Consider the following 25372-nt stretch of genomic DNA (forward strand, 5'->3'; position numbering starts at 1 on the left):
ACCCAAACCGCCCATCTTCACCAACCAACCAAGCAGATACCAGCAAACCCACAAGGACGCCCAGCTGACGGCCCGGAAACACCTCTCCGACTAGGACACACCCACCATCATGCAATCTATCCACTCAAGGGGGCTCCCACTGATACCTGCCCCCACCACGTTTTCAACTTGGTAAGACCCACAATCAGCTTACTACTCACCACCATCATCAATGCCCCCAACGAATCAACAACCTACCCGAACGAGTGGAAACACGCAAAAGTCAGCGCCCTATTCAAAAAACCTTAAGCTGATACCCACAAAATAAGCAGCTACAGACCCATCTGCTTGCTCCCGTTTCTGGCGAAAATGATGGAGAAAACGATCAATCAGCAACTCTCCAAAGCTTCATGTCCTGGTCCACTCCCAATCCAGCTTCCGCAGCAACCGTAGCACAGAAACAGTCCTGATAGTATCTACTGACATCATCCGAACTCTACTCAACAGGGGAGAGAGAGCTGTTATTATCCTCCTGGACACATCTGCAGCATTGAACACCGTATCACACTACCCCCTAATCTCCTGACGACACAACATCTGTATCCAGGGCCCAGCCCTCAACTGAATCACTTCCTTCCTTACATAACGAACTTAACGGGTACTCCTGCCGTCTTTTACCACTGAGTGCAAGAACATAATCTGCTCATCCCTCAGCCCAACCCTCTTCAACACATATATGGCCCCACTAGCCAACATAGTTCGGAACCACGGGCTCAACATAATTACTTACACAGACGAAACCCAACTCATCCTCTCCCTATCCAAAGACTGCAATATCACCAGTAACACCTTCCTCACCTGCTAGTCTAGCATTGCCACCTTGATGAAAGATAATTGTCTGAAACTGAACACTGACAAAACTGAGGATTTGATCTTCTTATAAGAAATCTTCCCCATAGGACGACTCTTGGTGGCTTTCGGAACTTTGACCCACTCCCACCGACAACACCAGAAACCTAGGCATCATCCTCAACAGCAAGCTCACCATGAAGCCCTAGATCAAGCCCATCACCTCCCCCTGCTTCTTCCATGTCTTTTGCATGCCGTGCAAGATATTCAAAAGGCTCCCCCTAGACGACTCTTGCACTGTCACTCAAGCCCTCGTCCGTCACCAGCTGACTGGATCACGGCAAAGCACATTATGTCTGGACCGCCACTCATCTCCTCCACATACTCCAAACCATCCCAAACGCTGCCACCAGACTACTCTTTAACCTCCTGCACCGAACACACATCACCGCTCACTTAAGAAGTCTCCACTGACTCCCCATCCAGAAGAGATGCCAACTCAAGATCCTCACCCAAGCAGTCAAAGCACTGCACAACTCCGGCCCTGCATACATCAACCACCATTTCCACCAAAGTACCAGGAACCTTCCCTCCGCCTCCCTCTCCCAGCTGACAACCCACATATATGCCATCAAAGGACTGGAGGCCACTCCTTCTATGACCTCAAAGCAACAGCCTGGAACAGCATCCCCCCCTCCACATCTGGACCACTACCACCTTGTCAGAATTCCAGATGCAGCTGAAGACCTGCCTGTTTGAATCAAGTCCCGGCTACCTTCGAGGGCCTGGATGCCCTCATGGTTGATTAGCTGCGCTCTACAAGTCAATTGACTGATTGACTGTAGAGATATAATGGAAGGAGACGGCTGGTCACCAGTGGTTCTCAATCACTGCAATTCCAATTTGCAAATAAAGCAGTCAATCATTGGCAAATTATGGACATGACCAGATGGTTGTAGCAAATAAGTAAGATGACGGATGCAGAGTTGAAAATGAGTTAGTATCCAGGTTGAATTTAAGCCACCGGCATGTAACTCAGCACTGAAAATTCCAATCCATAACAGATGTTTTAACTGAATCTGGGAGTGGAGGACACATGATATGTACTGAGCAACAGATTGCGGCAGGTGGGAGGGGTTAATGCTGTAGATGCATCGGTTACGCATGGTGAGGGATTGGTACTCTCTTGTCGGCTTAAACCACCAGGATGGAGGAGGATGTGGAAGGGGGCTGGGTGGTAGGTATGTTTGTGTGAAGATGGTAAGGAAGGGATTTTATTATATATTGATTAGGTTTGCTATAGCACTTTTGCACAAAATAAAATGGTGAAAATGACAGAAGACCATATAGTGTCAAGCAGAACACGAAACAGTGAAAGGTATAACTTCAAATCCCACCTGCCTCCTTCTAATGAAATGAGGTGGTGCACATGCACATCAGCAATAATATAAGAGCTCTCGACTCCCTTCTTTTGATACTCTGAGACAAGAGGGAGGAAAACCAGGTCCCTCCGATGATCCTTCCTTCAGTCCATCAGAGGAGGGATGGAACAGAAAACTCCCCCACCCCTTGGGCCAAATATTACAACAGACAAAGGGCACAACTTCAGCTTGCCCCAGTAGCCCAAGTGGTGAGAAGCAGCAATAATTGGAGACCGAGAGGAAGTAAGGGTTTTACTACCTGGTGAGCCATGTCCAAGCGAGGGCCTGGCTCCCAAGCAATATTCATGTGTTCCAGCAGCTTCACCTTTGTCGTGCACCACCATCACCAATAGAAGGCACCCTGCACAGCATTGTCCCCGCCAGCTGCTGCATCACTCCTGCCACACCATGCTGCAGTGCCGGTATGACCACCGAACGGGAAGCAGCAGGCCATGACTGACAAGAGGCGACACCGCTCCAGAAGTTGATCCGCATTGAATAGGTGACCCTGCAGAGGAAGCCAGTCCCTTTTCTGGAGCAGCGTCGCAAGCAGATTTTTGATGGCTCATGAAAGTCCAAGCAATACACAGTGATGCCTTTGAAATCTAGATCTTGTCACATTTGCTGTGCTTCAAAGACCGAGGTAAAATATCGGGCTGTGTCGTCTGATAAATAGCAACTTATGTTTTTTTCTAACCCTTGGATTGATTTTTGCATTCTCCTCGCACTGTGCAGTCAGATTAAGAAAAGTAAAGTGAATTGTGACAGTCTAATTGGGATACAGGTAGTGTGAAAGGAATGGTTGTAATTGGTTTGTAACACAACAAAATGTAAATGCCTGTAAATTAAATTTACACATTTAGCAGTTAGGAGAGAAAAAATTAAACACGTTTTTTATTATTCTGAAGTGTGATGGAAACAAAGATGTTAATACAATCATCACAAGGAAAGATACTTTACTTAGTGCTGCACGCATGATAAAATTCACTAAACCAGATTTCCACGTTATCATTTGTGTGTGATATACTTTTATCAGAAAAATATGTATGTCTGTGCAAGTGTACTGGCCATTTCACTGTAAAATGTGCCACCTGTGAATGACTGTGGGCTACCACAAAATGCTTTAGTTACATAAAAAAATCTCCCACCTTGTCCTTTAAAGCTAAGTGGGTCACAAAACTTTGTCGGTCTAAAAATTGGGCCGTGGTTCCCGAAAGTTTGGGAAGCACTGGTCTCGGGTGAAACAAGAGTGCAGTGGGAGACCGGGTAGGACGGTAGTATAGTTTGTTAGCTTGCTTAGCTAGGGCCCTGATTTTGATTGTAGTAAAACATTTATTTGAATCTAATATTAATTTTTCAATTATTTTTTCAAATAATTTGCATTTCTGAAAAACCTTTCCGAATCATGTATGTCAGTCGAACATTATTCTTGTTTTAGCATATTGAAAATCATCAACAGTATATATAAACTAATCCAACACGTTAACCAAAAACGAATATCCAAAATATAGTAAACTTTCCTACAGGAATATAAAGGAATTAAAACATCAAATACTAAAACATAACATTTAAACAAAATCATTTTAGCATAAAGTTTTATAAAGACAAATACAAGTACAATTACTGCACTTGACTGAGCAGGCCATCATTGACTCTTCTAACCACAAAGTGGTTTTAATTACTTCTTTCCGGCCAATTCTAAGATGGGCAGTTAGAGAGCAGTCGAAGTGGTGTTTCTGATTTAATTGTGCACAATCTACAAACATCTGTAATTCAAACCAAGTGATTTGACTGAACTTGAATCATACACAATTCTACATTGTAATAACCTTTTTCTAATCCATTAACTCAAAAATATATTTATGTTGACAGGACTACTTTATAAAAGTCAAATGGGTTACGCCTGCTGTGCTGAGAAATCTTTTGAAACTTCCCTGTCCTATTCTTCCTGTTCTATCCCTCCCACATTCTTCCCTTTCCCATGACCTGTCATACTCGTGTTAACATTTTCGTGCAATCGTTCATTGTTTTCTTCAGTAAGTGGTTTTGCGCTCAAGTGGCTTTCACATGACAAATAATTCACTCACTACCGAATATTATATTGTTTTCAAGAGTTTGTCTACCCTACCTCCTGTTTCTGTAAAGCGCTCTGATATCTGCAAAGATCTTGTCAGCGCTATATAAAACTTTAAAAAAAAAAAAAAAAAAAAAATAAAGAAAGCTCCACTTTGTTCTGAATTGATAATCTTTGTTGGTGTTTTAGATGAAACGTTTTTATGCTAGAGCAAATATGTTGTAGGAGAAACTATAACATTGATTGCTCTGGAAATACATGGAGTAGAGTACAGTAGAGGGAAAAGAATGGGCTTCGTGGGAACCGCAGGATGAATGGTAGTGTTACATGACTTGGTAAAACATGAGGAGGTAGGGTACATCGGCACTTCAAATTAGATTGTAAACCACTTCAGTGTCTTGCAAGTAAAGCCCCGGGAATGTGGCTTTGCCAGTGATATGTTGAGATCTACTGTGTTGAAGGCAGACGGATGAATATGACAATGACGAGGGTTTCTTATGAGGAAGTTAGCGACAGGCTTTGTGGCCATTTTGCTAAAGGTTTAATGACTCAAGCCTGATGGTAAAGGGTCGGGTGGCTGTAGGGGGAGACTAGTGCTTGACCTGCTGAGGAGAGGTTGCTTCAGGATACCAGATATTTGAGGCAAAAGATCACCATCATGACACAAACGTTTGATGGCGCTACACCCACAGCATTGCAGCACTTCATCCCCAATCTTGCAGGTACTCACTAATACAGGCACTGGATGTAGCCCACTTAGAGTGAATTATTGAGTCAGTGGTTTACTGGGCTGGATACATGGACAAACTACTGAAGCATAATACTAACAGAGGCATTTTCAATTGCTTCCTTTATGTTGATTTTCATGGCATGCACATTTCTTCAATTATTTTAGTTAAACTGAAAAATACAATATTATCTCTTAGAAAATTCAATAAAAATATGGTGGTTATTCATTTCCTCCTCTAATTAGAGCTTTGGAAGGAAAGATTATCCCACAGACATAACACAGAGCATTACTATTAGACCTTTAAGATGGACATAAGTGGAAAGACCTGCAGTGGAAAGCTATAATTTGAAAGATTATTTCAGGTATTGTCTAATTCTGTGATCTAGGCTTGAGTACTGGTGTTAACACACATTTTTCGGCAGCTTTTGGTCGGGGCATGTGTCCTAAGATTTTTCCATTCCTTTAGTATTTTGGAATGGAAAAGAAAGCTCTCCCAGATATGTTGGAAGGCCCTCCTTCGAAGTGGCTTCCCAGCCGCCATAATATTAGAAAGCATATCTTGGACCTTTATAAATTGGCTCATAACCTGGAAATGGCAATGTCAGGATACCAGATATTTGAGGCAAAAGATCACCATCATGACACAAACGTTTGATGGCGCTACACCCACAGCATTGCAGCACTTCATCCCCAATCTTGCAGGTACTCACTAATACAGGCACTGGATGTAGCCCACTTAGAGTGAATTATTGAGTCAGTGGTTTACTGGGCTGGATACATGGACAAACTACTGAAGCATAATACTAACAGAGGCATTTTCAATTGCTTCCTTTATGTTGATTTTCATGGCATGCACATTTCTTCAATTATTTTAGTTAAACTGAAAAATACAATATTATCTCTTAGAAAATTCAATAAAAATATGGTGGTTATTCATTTCCTCCTCTAATTAGAGCTTTGGAAGGAAAGATTATCCCACAGACATAACACAGAGCATTACTATTAGACCTTTAAGATGGACATAAGTGGAAAGACCTGCAGTGGAAAGCTATAATTTGAAAGATTATTTCAGGTATTGTCTAATTCTGTGATCTAGGCTTGAGTACTGGTGTTAACACACATTTTTCGGCAGCTTTTGGTCGGGGCATGTGTCCTAAGATTTTTCCATTCCTTTAGTATTTTGGAATGGAAAAGAAAGCTCTCCCAGATATGTTGGAAGGCCCTCCTTCGAAGTGGCTTCCCAGCCGCCATAATATTAGAAAGCATATCTTGGACCTTTATAAATTGGCTCATAACCTGGAAATGGCAATGATTCTCACTAAATTTGAATTGAAACAGATGATTAATTTGACAGCTCGAAAAGTTCCTAACAAGATGAGCTCTGTTTACAAGAGAAAGGATCAGTAGTCCCTCTGAGGTCTTTTTTGGAGGTATTTGAAACTTCTCCATTTATGAGCTCACTTTGAGATCAAAATATACCAAAAGAGATTTTGAGACTAAGATTAGGAGTGAATCCAATACGGAGTGCGCAGGATCTTAGAATCAGAATGGGGGAGTAGCATGGGCTTTGTAGTTGTGGTCTACAAGTTAAACTTGATATTAATAATTTAATATTGTGCTGGCTCTCTTTTAAATGTCAGTGAAAATTGATTTTATTTTCTAACTTTAAAAAATATGCCTGTGTGTCGAGAGATATTGCTTTACTTTTAATAACTCAAGTAATTCATTGAGATGTAATTATTGCAATTGTGAGATTTGTTTTTTAAATTGAATCTTAAAGTGTCTGTTTCTTATTGGGATTATTTTACATGGTATGTAATGGAATGAATATTGCAAAGTTTGATGTTGTTTTAGTAATGATTGTAGTGATGTATAGAGCAGTAACTATTGTATCTTACGAGTTTTTTTTAGAGGTAATTCACATTTTGTTAAACATTTATATATTTCCCTTATGGAGCTGGATCTTGATATGTAATAATCAAAAAACATATAGATATATAATATTCTTTGCCCTACCAGAAGGGAGTGCTGTAGACCTCACTGAAATGAGATTTTGAAGATCATTATACTTGATGAACGTGTTGTGTCGCCTTGTGTTAACAACAAACCAGAGTGCGTTCATTGAATTCCTTCAATCATTTGTAATGATTGCCTGGAACATAGTAAACATCTTTCATTCAGGAAGGCTGTGAGATAATCAGGATAGCTGATTTATCCATTTTTAAATCACCGCTGTGTTCTTTTTTTGTGCAGCTTTCCAGTGGGAATCCAGTATATGAAACCTTTTACAAGCAGGTATGACGTCTGTGTTATCCGTTTTCTATTTTACATAGCGCCGCTGCTCCTCAAGCTGTACGTGGATGCTCAGGATTATTAGTGCCATCAAAAGTAATATTGGCTGAAGGTCAACAACTAACTAAGCAGCAGAGGAGGAGGGTCTCAGTGTTAGCCTATCGGGGGTCTCCCTCTTGACAGCTTAGTTATGGTCTCACCATGTGAATGTGCATCCTGTGATGTCACTCATGGTGTGTGTGTATTTTATTCCAGCTTCATTCCTTCTGCTTTGTGTTGTATGGTCTAATGTGTTTGTGCCAGGAGATCATTTCCAGCTGAGGGGTCTTGCAGAAAAATCTACTCCTTGACCCCATTTACTCTTGTTTGAGTTATTGCTTTCTCTGCCGTTTAGTTGCGCCTGGCTTCCATTTCATCTTTAGAAAAGTCTGGCGTTGAGGTTTGGCCAGTCTGCAGTTCTCTGGACAGCACAACGCTGCAGTGAACAAGTCATGTGCGTCTAATTACGCTGTTTACTGATGTCATGACAGATTGACAACCACGGTCTCAGAGGGGGAAGCCTGAGTGCCAAGGCCAGCATAAGAAAGATATTCATTGTTTGCAAAATAAATGTTTAGAATGAAAGGAAGATGCATATCCAGATTCATCCAAAGAGACCTGAAGGATGGCCTTGTGTGCACAATTCAGCATATATGGCGAGGTTGCCATTCAGTCCAGTCATACCTCGTTTGGATCACACCCAGTCACAATCTAGAGATGGTCTTGGTGAAAGGAGTTGTGTTTGGTACATGGATCATTTAGGTAATCCACTATGACCAGTGGTATGGAATGCTACACAGAGCAGGCCTCACTGTAGACACATGCAAAAACTTTCTTCTGACATGGTTTTGATGGGTATTTGAATCATCTTCTACTTGGAGCAGTGTGCCCCGATGCACGTCCTGAGCTCCCACTAATCTAACCAGAAAGGCTTAAAGGCTAGAAGTGCTCCTGAATTTGCATGTGTTCCTGCTCAGAGGGACCATGGCCTAGCATTTCAGGCTGGATGGTTCACCTTGTATTGCGGCTAAGACAGATTTTAATTTGTTTGTCGTCTTTCATAATGGCACAGACAAACTCGAAGCAAAGGAATGGCATGCTACCAGAGGAATACCCATATGTTAAGAATTATTGAAGAGCTTCTGTTAAGTACTGTTTCACTGTTTTAGAAAGAAAAAAAAATCAAACATCCCTCACCTTCGATAGAGAACTCTCTAAATATAGCCCACATCTCTAATTTATCTACATTATTGGTTGGCCATACTGCTTTTCCAGCACGCTAATTTTTTTATTTTCATATATGTTGCCCAAAATATAACAAAGAAACAAAGATTTACCGGAGATTAATAATAATCCATGCAATTGCTGTCAAATATAGATTAGATCTTCCGGACTACTTTGCCCACAATTAAGCATCCTGTTTTAAATTTGAGCTGAATAGGGATTTGAGTACAGGAAAATTAGATTTCTAGTGCTGTTTTCAGTGCCGGATGAAAGACCGTTTTGTAAAGGCTCCTTATAGCCGTGTGCTCTTGTACTCTGCCCGTTGTCTTTGATTCCTCCCTGATTCTTTCCCTGGTTTCTACTTTCTACACTGTAACCAGTTTGCGCTTGGTCTGCATGTCATCGTGATCTAAATGACACACCTCGCATTAACCTACCTTAAACCTCACCAACGGTAGCCTTCCAGCGTTCCATGGCGGTGGATCATTGCACAGTCAAACAACTGGGAGTTCGTCCTCCGGGAGCTACATAACCTGGGACAGGCGGCAATCACTTAAACCTTTCGTTTGACAAAGTGATGGTCTTTGAATGAGTCTCGCTTGGGCAGGATTTGAGTATTATCAACAACATTCTTGTTCCAAGTGAGCATCTACACTTGTGTTTAAGAATCAGTGTGCCCAGCCATTTTGTTTGTAATGGAAATACTACTTGCAGAGTCACCCATTCTTGTGCATACACTGCAAATTCCGCCATGCAGAGGATCTGTTTCTAAAGTGCATTCAAACTCCACAGCATCAGTGTGCTCGTGAATGCGGCTTATACTGGTATGGGAAGCAGGCGTCTTGATTGTAAAAAGGTGCCTAAAAGGCACTTTATTCCCTGAAGATTCCTCGTCGGAGCTCGTAGGGAGAGTGGTAGCGTGATTAAGTGTGCATTAGTCTTGCAGCAGCATCTGATGGGATCTGCTTTCAAGAAGGAGATTTCTGGTCTGCACACATTTGCCAGATCTTGAGTGTTTTGTGGCAGATGGGTTATTAAGAGAGTTTTTTTCCAACAAAGGCAGACTTTGGCTACAAGGGATAGACATTCTTCTCATGCGTGACCGTCTTCTTTGGTGCCATCAACTCAACAGTTAATTCTTGGATTTTTGATTCTTTTAAATAAGTTTCACTGAAGAGTGTTTTCTTCACTACATTTTTTAAATATTTACTTGTGTATATTTTTGTGTGTGTATATATATATGTTTGTGTATGTATATATTTATATATATGTGTGTGTGTATATATATATATATATATATATATGTTTGTGTGTGTATATATATGTTTGTGTGTGTATATATATGTGTGTGTGTATATATATGTGTGTGTATATATATATATATGTGTGTGTGTGTGTATATATATATATATCAACGAGCAAATGTCCCAAGATGAGAGGAGCAACAGTAGCTGGTGCTGGCGGCAAGGTTCAGGACACCCTCACAGTAATTGTTTTCAGCAAAAACTTCTCAAAGGAGAAAAACGCCGCACACTACTTCATTAGTTGAATTACTGGTTTATTTTCTGTAGGTTCCCCACCTACGCGTTTCGGACATGAAGCTGTCCCTGATCACGGTAACAAACAATTGTCCATCATTACTGTTTACCTTAAGTAACTGTAGACACCACCTGGCTGTTAAGATGCATTGTGGGCTCAGTAGTTTTTGGATCAGAATTATTCCAAACAATGCACTGTGATTTACCGGATCGCGGCATTTACGTGACACAATTAGAGCTCTATGAATGTATTTAGAGAGTGATTACCAATGCGCATGATATTTGTCCGAAGGACTATTAGTGATAACGTGGCTGATTTTGCTCACGTTGAGTAGCGCAAATTATCACTGCTTGGGGAGTAAAGGACTGAGTGTCCATGTTTGGAGTAATGGCTGAGTGCCTGCGAGTTCCATTGTGCCGTTTCATGCTTTGATCTACAGTAGTCACAGTACAGAGATAATTTAAACATTTTTTCTTATATAACTGTCACATGCATTGAATTTCATTGTCTATTTTTAGAAACAAAGATTCACTCGTTTATCAAAGGTATGTCTCTGGATAATGTTCGATTCGTCATAATTATAAGTGTACATAAAGTTCCTCGTCGGCGTTGAGGCCCCGCGGGTTTCTGGTTTTGAATCTTACTATTAGCTTTGATTCAAGCCTTCTCAATCGGGTGACTCGATCACCTCCTCTTTCATTTTCACCAACCATGGCAATTCCAGCATATTTCATATCTTTCCAAGTTTTTCCTGGATGAGTTTTTAGATGTTTAGCTGTTGCATAGGTTGAGTCATTGTTCTGGATAGCTCTGGTGTGTTCGAGAATTCTCTTTTTTAGTGGACAGATTGTAGAACCAATATATTTCTTACCACAAAAACACTGTATTTGATAGACCACAAATTGCGACTCACATGTTATCTTATCCTTAATCACAAAGGTTCTTCCCCTGGGATCTAGTAAAGTTTTGATGTTTTGGCCAATTTTACACGCTTTGCATGTTGCACATTTGCTAAAGCCCAGTTGTCTTTTTTCTAGCCAGCTCTGAGTTTTTATTTTCCTGAAATGGCTATTTACTAGCGTATCTTGAATAGAAGGAGCTTTGCGATATGAGACCAGAGGTTTGTCACCAATCAAAGTACCTATTTCAGTGTCTTTTTTGAGCACATTCCAATATTTTAATAGAATTTGTCGGATTTTGTAACTTTCCTTGGAATAGGTTAGAATTAGTCGTGGTTGGTCTTCTTCCGTGTTATTTTCTGTGGATTTGTGCCTTGGTATTAGAGTTTCTGCTCTTGATTTGGCTCTAGCTTTTTGTTCTCCTTTTGTTATGTCTGCGTGTTTGTATCCACGTTTGGAAAAGCGATCTTTGGTTTCTTTAAACTTGTTTTCCATTTCATTCTCTTCTGAGCAGTTCCTTTTCATTCGTAAAAATTCCCCATAAGGGATGCTTTTTTTCAATGAGGTGGGGTGAAAGCTGGTTCCGTGTAGTACACTGTTTGTTGACGTTGTTTTCCTGAAGACAGTTGTTTCCAATTTATTATCTTTGACATAGATTTTCGTGTCAAGAAACTCTATTTCCTTTTTTTGGATATTTGATGTAAATTGTAGTCCAACTTCATTTTTATTCAGGATTTCAATATACTCCATGAGTCTTTGTTTCGTGCCTTTCCAAAGGAGGAACAGATCATCTATAAATCTGAGCCATATAACCACGTCCGTGGTATATGGTTCGTTTTCTTCTCTCCAAGCTATGTTTTTCTCCCACCGTCCCATGGTGAGATTAGCATAGCTTGGAGAGAAGGAAACTCCCATGGCACAACCGCAAGTCTGTCTATAGATTTTTTTGTCAAAGGTGAAAACATTGTTTTCCAAACAGAAAGTCATCATGTCTATTACCATGTTGGTATGACGAAGTTCTGATATGGGTCTTTGGCTTAGGAAGTATTTAGTTGCAATTAATCCTATATCTCGTTGGATTGAGGTATAAAGCGAATCAACATCAATGGTTGCTAGCCAGTACTCTGGTTGCCACTCAACCCCCATGATGATTCTGAGGAAATCCCCAGTGTCTTTGATGTAGGAGCTGAGTGTTGGGACTATCGGGGCCAAAAAGTAGTCTACATAGGAAGATACATTTTCGCATAGTGAGCCACAGCTGGATATTATTGGACGCGCTGGTGGTTTGACAAGAGTCTTATGGATTTTCGGAAGAAAATAAATCGTTGGCATTATTGGATGTACAACTGTCAAGAAGTTCTCTTCCATGCTTACTAGGCCATTTTCCTGCCATATTTGTATGCATTTGTGTAATTTGTTAGTCATGTTTGCAGTTGGATTGTGCTGCAAGACTTCATAATTGGTTTCGTTGTTTAGCTGGCGATAGGCTTCTTCCAGGTAGTCTGTTTTGTTTTGAATCACGATATTTCCCCCTTTGTCTGCTGGTTTTATTTCTATTATTGCGTTGGACTGGAGGCTTTTTAAGGCTATACGTTCCTTTTTAGTTACATTTTCTCTTTTGTTGGTAGTATTATTCATTGTCTCCAGTTCTGCCACAACCAGATCATGAAAGACATCTATGCGGTTGCCAGGATGTAAGACAGGACAGAATTTTGATTTGTTTTTGAGATTGGTTTTAGGACGTGCTCCTACCACATGACCCATTTGGGAGAGCGTTTGAGTGTTGGTTAGTTCGGTTTGTTCGACTTCATGCGATAATTCAAAAGCAATCTGTAGACTACTAGCATCCGCTACTACAAAGGTTTCAGGTTCTTTGTTTGGAGCAGTTTCGGTAGCTGGAATGGTTTGTTCACCACGTTTATTTTTTGAAAAGAATTTCTTCAATTTAAGTTTCCGAACATACTTATATATGTCGATCCGAGTTTCAACTTGGTCCTGATGTTTGTCAGGGCAAAAGGTTAGTCTTTTTCTTAGTAGGGTCTCCTCTGATGTTGTTAGGTTGTGGTCTGATAGATTGATTATCAGTTTGGGGTTAGATTTAGATGTCTCCTCTATTTTCTGACTGTCCTGTTGCGGAGAGGGTATCTTTGATTTCTTGCTTCTCCGGGTTTTCCTCCTTGGGTGGGGTTTGTCATTTGTCCCCTTCCACCTCCTCTCATTGTTGGGTTGCCACGTCCTCTTCCCCTTGTCTTTGGGGTTTGTTGATCTTTGTGGAGCATTTCAAGCTCCTCTACAAAAGTAAGTCTTTTTGATGCCACTCTGGTTTGTTCACCCTCACTTCTGACTCGGTTTCGCTAACAGTGGTATCATATTGTACATTTGATGGTCCCACCTGATGTTGTTGCTTAAGCATATCAAAGCGTTTGGCAAACGTGAAGATGGTGCCGTTTTCAAAGTCAGCTTCATCGCGTTTGAATTTACGCTGTTTTCTCTCCTGGATTTCACTATGATGTCTGTCTAGGTTTTTATCCATGTTTTGGCGTGGGTTTTTCATAGTTTCTTCATTTTCACCTTGCGATTGTATTTGATCTTCAAGCTCTTTTATCTTGATATGTAAGTTGTCAACATCTTTCCTGGCATGTTTCAAGATAATGAGTATCATTTTGCGTGAACAGTCCATGTTATTCTGTCCCCACTCTTCCAGCATTTCTGGGCTGGTGTCCGGATGGTTTGGTAAGGTGAATATGCGTAGTCCTCTTGGGACTAAACCTAGTTCAGTATATTTGTCAAGTGTTATTATTTCCCAGCTTTTAGAGATTTCTTTTCTCTGTAGTTTTTCTAGTTGTTGGAATAGCTGCTTCGTGGTTGGTTTAACGTTTGTATTTGTCACGTTTTTCGCAGCTGATGGGTTGGATCCAGTCGCATTTTTAGAGAACATGTTTTCAGCTTTTTCAAGGCGTTTTGCTGTTCTTTGTTCCATTTTGAGAAGAGGTGTTGGTTTAGAATATGTTGTTTAGATTACCAAATTCAATTGTGACGTTAGATAGTTGCGTGACACGTGTTTGTTATGTGGGGATGTTGCTAGGTTTATTCGTTGCTGAACATGTTTGTTCCTTCCCACTTCAGAAAAACAATTCAACTTGAAGTAAGTGATGTTTTGTTTCTGACTCGGAAACAGAGACAGCGGTACGCTTTAATTGTTCAAAGACGTATGCTGTTTTACACTCGCTGCAGCAAATAGGCACACAATACGCATTTAGTCTGGGTTTTCCACTTACCCGGGAGTCTCCCGTCGCTGGTGGTGCCCTCCGACACTTCCAGTTGGCGCTCAACCGGTGAAAAAACAGGTTGCTTTCGTTGGCGTGCCAATTGTCGTTTCTGCTTTTGGGATATATAATATACACACACATACATATATATACATTTCTTCTTGACTTAGTTTGACCCCAACAGATATTGACAGTAGAAAAGCTGGAATGTTATTTAAGAATGTCTACAAGGAATATCCCTCTGTATTGTGAATGTTACCTTTATTTGATACGCAGAGTTGTGGTTTCTTGGGCTGTTTTACATTGCCTAATACAGATATTTTAACTTCTGTAGCATCACATCATCTCCTTCATGCTTGTTTTCCTCTGTACAAATGTGTGTACCGCTTGTGGAGTTAGTTTACTCTGTGGATTGCGTACCTCCTTGTGGGGTTATGTTCCTCCATGTAGGATTGGGTTCCTCCTTTTTTGTTTGGGTTACATTTGCTTGTGTAGGATTGCGTATGTCTAGGTGTGTTTTTATTACTATATTTAGGAGTGTGGTTATGGTCTACATTGTTGGATTACATACCTTCATGTGAGGCTATGTTCCTCAGTGTGGTATTGCGTACATGTATGTAGGGTTATTTTCCTCCTTGTATTATTAGGTATCTCCATACAGGGTTATAGTCTGTTGTGTAGGAGTGCACATCTCCATACGAGGCTTAATTCCTTAATGCTGGATTGGGTATCGCCATGATGGATATGCCTCCATATGGGATTATATTTCTCCATACAGGATTACGTACCTCTGTTTGGGTTTATATCAATCCATGCAGGATTGTGTACCTCCATTGGGGCTTTTGTTCTTCCCTAGATGATTGTGTAACTCTCTGTGGAGTTATGTTCCTCCATGTTGAGTTGCGTACTCCCACATGGGAATCTTACTCTATGTTGGGTACCGATTGAGTCAGGTTCATCTTGGGGTTTGGTTCAGCTGTGTACAATTTTGTTCCTCCATGTGGGGTTTCTTCTATATGGGGTTTTGTGTCTTCATTTGGGATTATTTTCCTGTCTGTAGATTCATATACTTCCGTATAGGGATATATTCCCCTATAAATTGTTTTATAGACATTTCTGAATTGCTGTGTTCCTCTTTGCAACTTTATTTAATGATGTAGGGTTGTACTTTACCATGTTGCATTGTGAATCCTACATCAAAGATTCTTTTCATCCTAAAGTTTGTGCCGTGAAGCAAGACTCTGTTTCTGCAGACGCAAATGGAATGTATCATTACATTTCGGAGGGCTGACTGGTTTCAAGCAGGGTTGTGTTTCTGTCTCAAGGTTGCTTTCCTTTTGAATGTTAGCCATTTGTTTCTCTTTTGTTTTGTGTAATCTTGCATTGATTTGTTTTTTGTTCACAGGTGGATCCAACTCATACTGGAAAGGTGGGCCCCGGCGAAGCAGCGCTGTTTCTGAAAAGGTCTGGCCTCTCCGACGTTATATTGGGAAAGGTACTGTTAATAAAGTTGCCTACTGGTCGTGGAGTAGTCAATCCTGGTTTAAGCATTTTCCTTATTACCTTATATGATTGTTAAAAACCCAGTATCACATAAATACCTCCTCCATATATGATATTGTGTAATCACTATTGATATGGTAGGAGGTGTGTTATTGTGGTTAAATGGTCATCTCTGTAGGCAGGAAACCCGATTTCCAATCTGGACTTTGCTGAATGTGTTGTCTTCAGCATATCACTCTGTCTAACAAGTGAGGGGTAAGAAGTAGAGAACAATTTAGAGAGGAAAGAAGGCAAAGGATAAATATCACTGACTTCCACATATTGCTGTTAGGTAGGATCATCACAGATTGCAGGTGGGTTATTATTATTCCTACTTCTTCTTGGTGTAGGAGAGTAGGGTCTGCTATCCTATGGTCACCCCAATTTTTGCTTTTTGCTTCACTGGTTTTCGACTTACTGAGGCTGTGGGCCTGCTAATCAGACCCCCAGCCTGCTGTTCTCTCTCTAAATTTATAATACATGTGCTATAGGTACATACCACAATTGGAAATGGACTCCTTGTCAACCCCTGTACTATGCACTATAGGTGCTCAGGGCATAGGTGCCACCAAGGCCTACCAGGGGCTGAAGCATAGCTTTTGCCACCCCTGGCTGGTTCTTAGATTGACACAACTGGCTGATCACTCAGCTGGGGCAAGTGGGTGTAATCACCCCTTGCTTAGATATAGTATACCTATATCTAAACCTATATCTGGACACATATATAGCCTGTAAGCCACTCCTATGGAAGGCCTCATCAATCCTGGGGGCAGAGTGCGTGGTTTTATGTGAGATGGAGCTCTGGCATGAGCTGAGCCTGTCTGCAGCTGTCGGGAACAACTCCCTAAGCTGATACGGGATAATGCCATACCATATACTCTTAAGCGCCTTATAATCCTCGCGGTTATATAGCAACTTTGGTTTGGCTTTATCAAAACATGTCGTGTAAGGTGTCATACGAATTGGAATACTACCCCCTCGCCAGTTCTGGCGACGGGGGTAGCATTCCACCCTTCTAGAGGGATAAGACATGTTACTTTACTGAAACGCGGTTGATTTAAAATGAGCCTCAGATCCACAAAATGGATGCCCCTGCCACAGACACGGGTCTGGCCTCCTGCTGCTGACCGAAACTCAGCAAATGGTGGCCTGGACAAAGGGTTTCCTGTCGCAGGGCGGTGTTAAACCACCCCAGACAGGAGATAGTGGATTGTAGTAGGGAGGTTTCAAAGAAACCAGACACTGCCTGGGGAGCACAAGGCTGCCCCTTGCATAATCCGGCCAAACCGGTTCTGGGGCCTCCCAGCCCCTGTCCCAGCGCGGCCTGGATCAAAGGAAAGGGGTGTAACCACCCCCTTCCTGGGTCCCACCCATAGGAGGGGACCTAGCAGGATGTCCAGCCCACCAGATTCGAATAAGAGTGGGAGCAGTGCCAATGCAACTCAGATCATCCTGAAGAAACATAAGAAACGAATTCTGGACCCTTCGACTTTCTACTCAACATAGAAGACGGAAGAATCTCCCTTGTGGTCAAGGAGTGACCACACTGTGCAAACAGGCACCATCCAGCCGTCGACCCTTGCTTTGTCGCAGTTCCCGCCGGAACTCGAGCGACAGAGATCGACGAGATCAAGCTTGCCTGCCTTCTCCCAGCCCGATCCACAGTCCCTGCAGAGCTGAGACCAGTGGAGGCGACCGGAAGCGTGGGGCACGCCATCTTGAAAAGGCCACGAGACGCTGACCGTGCAGCCCACGAGTGATCCTCGAAGCTGTGCACCGGGGTTTGAGAAGCCCCCACCCCGAGCTACACTTGCACCAAAGCTACCCCCTCCACACTCGACGAGTGCTGCGTGGGGCCCTTCTGCTTGTGGCGGCTCGACGCGTTGGCCCGGTCACTTGCCAGCTGGCTTGTGGCCCCTGTGCCGACGAAAACTGAAATACAACTTGCTTTTCTGGTTGCTCCAGATCTGCACCAGCTCCTGTGAAAAGGAGCCCCCACTCTGACCCTCCTGGTTCGAGTGATAAGCAATCTCCCGGTTCCGCGTGGATTGCTTTTGCCAAGTGCTGTTTGCTGCAATCTTGAAGCCGACGGTGCTGACGGCGAGAGCCTACGTGGGACAGATCGTGACCCGCTCCTGGACGTCGCAGATGCCCCAGAGCCCACGTGACAGCGGAGAGAAGCCTATCGACAACCACCTGATTGCGCCCGACATTGCCTGGTTCCGTCCTGGTTCCACCCTGGTCACTGCTGAGTGACCCAGACTCTGTCCCCTCTGCTTTCAGGTACTTTTCTACTTCGATCCACCCTTGGATCGCACCGGACACTTCTGCTTCACATCGCCTGCAGCTGCAACAGCTTCAAGCACCAAGAGCCTGCGTGTCAAAACCCGACGCCACTTCGACCCTGTGCACCCACGGCCTGTGGGTGAGGTAACATTGCAACGCCGGTGTTCCCACACTGGTACACACCTCTAGGGTCTGTGTCTAAAGTTTTGTTCCTCTATGTTCAGCGGAAGTATCTTTTAACTCACTTTGTGTAACTTTTACGCACCATTGACATTGCATTGGTGCAAGCCGCACTTTCCGTGCTGCACCCGAGTTCCGTGGGCTACTCCCGACTTCAGCATTGCTAGTCCTGACTGCTCCCAGCGAATCTCTAGGCCCTAGGCCTAACCACTGTTCGATTGGTATCTCTTATACCACTTTTTTTAGTATATGGTTTAAGTGGCCACCGGCCCTTATCCAAAATTGTGCAACTTTGTATGTTATACTGTGCTTTTGATTTAACGCTTGTGCCCCTTTCCTCATAAAGAGTACTGGGGAGTAATTTAGAAATAAATACATATATTTTTATAATATATACTTGTGTGGTGTCCTTTCATTTGATTACAGGATTGTATGCGGTAAAACAGCTCGCTTAACACGACCTCTTAAGTTAAGCCTTTAAGGCTGCTTAGTCCATGCTACCACTAGGATAGCTTGTCTAACAAGGTTGACTTACAACCAGACATCTTTGGGGTTTGTTTGGACTGATACCAAGTGGTTCCAGAATTGGAAACACTACAGATCAGGCCAACTTCTCACATTGGTGTGCAGCGGTGCGGATTTGAGCTTGCTGTTTGTTTTACCATTGCAATCTTTACATCAAATTGAAAGATCACATCAAGTACCTTAGGTACATATAAATCAAAAGCTTAGCATATTAAGTTCTACTGAACTTAGTAGTTGTAGATTAAAGGGATTAGCACACCCTGGCTACAACTCACTAGCAAGGTACAGTAGGAAAACACTCAGTGTAGGTAAGTGCATCACTTACACCTCACTAGCAGTCATGTCTGATACAGGTAGAGCCTCAGGCTCTGCTCCTGTAACAGTTGACCCTATAGGGGCAACATCCAGATATGACAACCTTAGCCACAAAGACCTGAGTGCCTTGTGCACAGCCAGGGGGCTAAAAAAGGGCAGAGGCCCTACCATTCCTTCCCTAATAGCTCTCCTAGAAAAGGATGACTTAGATAAGGTGAGTCAGGCTCCCTTAGAATCAGGTGAAGGGATAAACTCCCCTGAGAATGAGGATCTTCCAGATGATGAAGAAGAGGAGGAGGAAGAGGAAGAGGAAGGCTCAGATGTAGAAGAGCCTGAAGATCAGGATCAGAGGGGAAACCAGGTACAGGTTGCCAGGCTTAACCAGGCCAACCTAGACCTACATGAGAATGGAGAGGGCCAGCACCACTCCAGATCTCATAACCAAATTCTCCCAGGTAACAGGAGGGTGAGATCTCAATCAGGGGATTCTCATCTTTCTAGTGCCTCAAGAGAATCTCAGAGAGGGATGACTCCCTCCCAGAGGAAAGAGCATAGGGCCAGAATGAGGGCTGTCCAACTCCAGATAGAGAGGGAGGAGGTAGCCCTGGCTCAAGCTAAGCTTACCTTGGCTCAAGCTAAACTTACCTTGGCAAGGGAGCAGAAATTGAGTGGCTTAGATGCCACTGGTGGCAGCAAAGTTCCTAAAGAAAAAGACAGGGCCTATGACAATAGAAACCTGACAAAAATTGTGCCCCCCTACAAGGAAGGGGATGACATCCACAAATGGATGACTGCTCTTGAGAGGGCCTGCATGGTACAGCAGGTCCCTGAGGATCAGTGGGCAGCAATTTTATGGTACTCCTTTTCTGAGAAAGGGAGGGACAGGCTCCTCACTGTTAGACCTGAGGATGCCAAAAACTACTCTGTTCTGAAGAGTGCTCTTATTGAAGGGTTTGGCCTAACCACTGAGCAATACAGGTTGTTGTTCAGAGACACCCAAAAAGCACGGACTCGGGACTGGACTGATTTTGTTGATTGTGCCACTAAGGCTCTGGAGGGTTGGCTGCAGGGAAGTAAAGTTTCAGACTATACAGGATTGTACAATCTTATGATGAGAGAGCAGATCCTTAATAACTGTCAGAACCAGCTGTTGCATCAATACCTTGTTGACTCTGATTTGACCTCTCCCCAAGAATTGGGAAAGAAGGCAGACAAATGGGTCAGAACAAGGATTAAGCAGAAAAACCAGAACCAAGGTGACCAGAAGAAAACAGACCAGAAGGGTGGGAATCAGAAAGATAAAGAAAAGGACCAGAAGTCTTCAGGCCCCCAAACTAGCAATAAGGAGGGGGGTTCCCAAAACGAAAACAAGAAAAAGAAGAATGATGGCCCAAAGAAACCTTGGTGTAATACCTGCAAATCAGTTTCACACTGGGGCAGTGAATGCACTAAGAACAATCCAGTCCCCACCACTGCAGCTCCTAAAGCACCTGCACCCCCTAGTACAGTTAGCAGTGGTGGTACACAGCCAAAGGGTTTAGTAGGGTTGACCCTGGGTACTGAGGTGGAATCTGGCCTAGTCAGAATCCCCACACAGGCAGTTCTCCTATATGATGTGGACTTATCTTTGACCACTGCAGTAAGCCCCAGTAACCTGGGCAAATATAGGCAGACTCCCTTAATCAATGAGAAACTGGCTCAGGCCTACAGGGACACTTGTGCCAGTGTCACTATGGTGACACCTGACTTTGTGGACCCTGGTCAGATTGTACTAGGTGAAAGTTACCTAGTGACCAATGCAAGCAACTCCACTACTTCACATAGTGTGGCTGTTGTGAACTTCTCCTGGGGAGGGGTTGATGGCCTAAAGAAAGTTGTTGTGAGTGCGGACCTCCCAGTAGACTGTCTGTTAGGCAATGATCTTGAAAGCTCAGTTTGGTCAGAAGTGGAGTACAGGACTCATGCAGAAATGCTAGGGATTTCAGCTCATGTCCTTGCAGTGACAAGGTCTCAGGCTAAGAAGTGCCTTCCTGAACCAGTGGTGGATCTTGAAACAATAGACCAACCACAACCCAAGAGAAGGAGCAAGAGGGTTAAGGCTGTGCCTTCCCACTTGCCCCAGGTTGAGGATCAAGTTTCACAGGAAACTGATTCTGCAGTCCAAGAGGAGACTGTCTCAGAGGAGCTTGAACCTGACCAGGTTGAGTTTCTGGGGACAGGGGGACCCTCAAGGGCAGACCTGGGGCAGGCCCAATTAGATGCCCTTCACTTGAACCCCTCAGACAGCAAGCTGCTGCTGAGGCTGCAGGGAATGCTCAAGGTACCCATAGAGTGTATTGGGATGAAGGACTCCTTTATTCAGAGGCTAGAGACCCCAAGCCTGGCACAACCAGGAGGTTGGTTATACCTTTGAAGTTTAGGGGTTTCCTTCTTACCTTGGCCCATGATATTCCCCTTGCAGGACACCTAGGCCAGAATAAGACTTGGGACAGGCTTGTTCCACACTTTCACTGGCCTCACATGTCAGAAAATGTCAAGGAGTTTTGTCGCTCCTGTGTCACTTGCCAAGCCAGTGGTAAGTCAGGTGGCACAACAAAGGCCCCCCTGATACCACTACCTGTGGTGGGGGTACCCTTTGAAAGAGTTGGAATAGACATTGTGGGTCCCATGGATCCTCCAACAGCATCTGGGCACAGATTTATACTGGTGGTAGTGGATCATGCCACCAGGTACCCAGAGGCAATTCCCCTGAGGACCACCACAGCTCCTGTGGTGGCAAAAGCCCTCATTGCAGTTTTCTCAAGAGTGGGCTTTCCAAAGGAGGTTCTTTCAGACAGAGGTACCAACTTTATGTCTGGATACTTGAAAGCAATGTGGAAAGAGTGTGGAGTAAACTATAAGTTTACCACACCCTACCATCCACAGTGCAATGGGCTTGTTGAAAGGTTCAACAAGACCCTAAAGGGAATGATAAAAGGTTTACCAGAGAAGCTTAGGCGGAAATGGGACATCCTTTTACCCTGCTTGCTCTTTGCTTACAGAGAGGTCCCACAGAAGGGGGTTGGCTACAGCCCTTTTGAACTTTTGTTTGGCCACCCTGTAAGGGGTCCATTGAGTTTGGTGAAGGAAGGATGGGAGTTACCTCTCAAAAAGCCTAAACTAGACATTGTGGACTATGTACTTGGTCTCCGCTCCAGGATGGCTGAATACATGGAGAGAGCATCCAAAAACCTTGAGGCCAGTCAAGAATTACAGAAAGCTTGGCATGACCAAAAGGCTGTTCTGGTTGAGTTCCAGCCAGGGCAGAAGGTGTGGGTGTTGGACCCAGTGGGCCCAGCAGCTCTCCAGGACCAATGGACTGGACCCTACCCTATCATTGAGAGAAAGGGAGAAGTCACCTATGTGGTTGACTTTGGTACCCCTAGGAGCCCCCACAGGGTGCTCCATGTAAACCGTTTGAAAGCATTTGTTGACAGGGAGGACATGAGTCTCCTCATGGCCACAGATGGGGATCAGGAGGAAGAGAGTGACCCTCTCCCAGACCTGCTTTCCCAGAACCCTGATGATGGTTCAGTTGATGGAGTAGCCTTGGCAGGCAGCCTCACTGAGCAGCAACAGGTGGACTGCAGACAGGTGTTGCAGGCCCACAGACATATGTTTTCACTCACACCCAGCCAGACTAACTGGTGCACCCATGAGGTGGACACTGGTGACAGTCTGCCTGTGAAGAATAAGATCTACAGGCAACCTGACCATGTCAGGGATTGTATAAAGGCTGAGGTGCAAAAGATGTTGGAGCTTGGAGTGATTGAGCCATCAGAGAGCCCATGGGCTAGCCCAGTGGTCCTTGTGCCAAAACCTCATACCAAAGATGGGAAGAGAGAAATGAGGTTTTGTGTGGACTACAGAGGTCTCAATGCTGTCACTAGGACAGATGCTCATCCCATTCCAAGAGCAGATGAGCTCATTGATAAATTGGCTTCTGCCAAGTTTCTGAGCACATTTGATTTGACAGCTGGCTACTGGCAAATCAGACTAGCTGAAGAGTCAAAAGCCAAAACAGCATTCTCTACCCCTAGTGGACATTATCAATTTGTCGAATGCCCTTTGGTTTGAAGAATGCACCTGCCACCTTCCAAAGGTTGGTGAATCAAGTCCTTGCTGGGTTGGATGACTTTTGTGCAGCATATCTAGATGATATTGCTGTCTTTAGCTCCACCTGGGAGGATCACCTGATCCACCTGAAGAAGGTTCTGGAGGCCCTGCAAAAGGCAGGCCTGACTATCAAGGCTACTAAGTGCCAGATAGGGCAGAGCAAGGTTGTGTACTTGGGCCACCTAGTAGGTGGGGGTCAAGTTCAACCACTGGAGAGCAAGATCCAGACCATACAGGACTGGGCTCCTCCAACTACCCAGACACAAGTCAGAGCCTTCTTGGGCCTGACTGGGTATTACAGAAAATTTGTAAAGAACTATGGGTCCATTGTGACACCATTGAATGACTTGACATCCAAGAAGATGCCCAAAAAGGTTCAGTGGACAGTTAGCTGTCAAAAGGCATTTGATGACCTGAAGAAGGCCATGTGCTCTGCACCTATCCTGAAGAGTCCTGACTACTCCAAACAGTTCATTGTACAGACAGATGCTTCTGAGTTGGGGGTGGGAGCTGTGCTTTCACAACTTAATCAAGATGGTCAAGACCAGCCGATTGCTTTTATTAGCAGAAGGCTGACCCCCAGGGAGAAACGTTGGTCGGCTATTGAGAGGGAGGCCTTTGCTGTGGTTTGGGCTCTGAAGAAGTTAAGGCCATACTTGTTTGGTACTCACTTCCTAATTCAGACAGACCATAAGCCCCTCTTGTGGCTAAATCAGATGAAGGGTGAAAATCCCAAACTGCTCAGGTGGTCCATTTCCCTACAGGGGATGGACTTTACAGTGGAGCACCGCCCAGGGACTGACCATGGTAATGCAGATGGTCTCTCCAGGTACTTCCACTTAGAACATGAAGACTTATCTGGTCAAGGTTAAGTTTAATGTCCCTGCGTTTGGGGGGGGGGGGGGTTGTGTAGGAGAGTAGGGTCTGCTATCCTATGGTCACCCCAATTTTTGCTTTTTGCTTCACTGGTTTTCGACTTACTGAGGCTGTGGGCCTGCTAATCAGACCCCCAGCCTGCTGTTCTCTCTCTAAATTTATAATTCATGTGCTATAGGTACATACCACAATTGGAAATGGACTCCTTGTCAACCCCTGTACTATGCACTATAGGTGCTCAGGGCATAGGTGCCACCAAGGCCTACCAGGGGCTGAAGCATAGCTTTTGCCACCCCTGGCTGGTTCTTAAATTGACACAACTGGCTGATCACTCAGCTGGGGCAAGTGGGTGTAATCACCCCTTGCTTAGATATAGTATACCTATATCTAAACCTATATCTGGACACATATATAGCCTGTAAGCCACTCCTATGGAAGGCCTCATCAATCCTGGGGGCAGAGTGCATGGTTTTATGTGAGATGGAGCTCTGGCATGAGCTGAGCCTGTCTGCAGCTGTCGGGAACAACTCCCTAAGCTGATCCGGGATAATGCCATACCATATACTCTTAAGCGCCTTATAATCCTCGCGGTTATATAGCAACTTTGGTTTGGCTTTATCAAAACATGTCGTGTAAGGTGTCATACGAATTGGAATACTACCCCCTCGCCAGTTCTGGCGACGGGGGTAGCATTCCACCCTTCTAGAGGGATAAGACATGTTACTTTACTGAAACGCGGTTGATTTAAAATGAGCCTCAGATCCACAAAATGGATGCCCCTGCCACAGACACGGGTCTGGCCTCCTGCTGCTGACCGAAACTCAGCAAATGGTGGCCTGGACAAAGGGTTTCCTGTCGCAGGGCAGTGTTAAACCACCCCAGACAGGAGATAGTGGATTGTAGTAGGGAGGTTTCAAAGAAACCAGACACTGCCTGGGGAGCACAAGGCTGCCCCTTGCATAATCCGGCCAAACCGGTTCTGGGGCCTCCCAGCCCCTGTCCCAGCGCGGCCTGGATCAAAGGAAAGGGGTGTAACCACCCCCTTCCTGGGTCCCACCCATAGGAGGGGACCTAGCAGGATGTCCAGCCCACCAGATTCGAATAAGAGTGGGAGCAGTGCCAATGCAACTCAGATCATCCTGAAGAAACATAAGAAACTAATTCTGGACCCTTCGACT

The 25372-nt window shown here is 44.0% G+C and overlaps 1 protein-coding gene across 4 annotated transcripts in view; it reads left to right on the forward strand.

The window, feature by feature from the left end:
• LOC147663126 (epidermal growth factor receptor substrate 15-like 1) overlaps positions 1 to 25372 on the forward strand; it is a 326980-nt gene that overhangs the window by 51554 nt on the left and 250054 nt on the right. For all 4 annotated transcript variants that reach the window (XM_086950659.1, XM_086950660.1, XM_086950657.1 and 1 more), the window contains exons 2-3: positions 7307 to 7348; positions 15721 to 15810. In XM_086950659.1, the coding sequence (XP_086806785.1) occupies positions 7307 to 7348; positions 15721 to 15810 (132 nt within the window). The remainder of the gene's footprint in view (positions 1 to 7306; positions 7349 to 15720; positions 15811 to 25372) is intronic.

The sequence above is a fragment of the Lissotriton vulgaris genome, unplaced genomic scaffold, assembly GCF_964263255.1.
Source record: "Lissotriton vulgaris unplaced genomic scaffold, aLisVul1.2 SCAFFOLD_1556, whole genome shotgun sequence".
In the NCBI taxonomy this organism is placed as follows: domain Eukaryota; kingdom Metazoa; phylum Chordata; class Amphibia; order Caudata; family Salamandridae; genus Lissotriton; species Lissotriton vulgaris.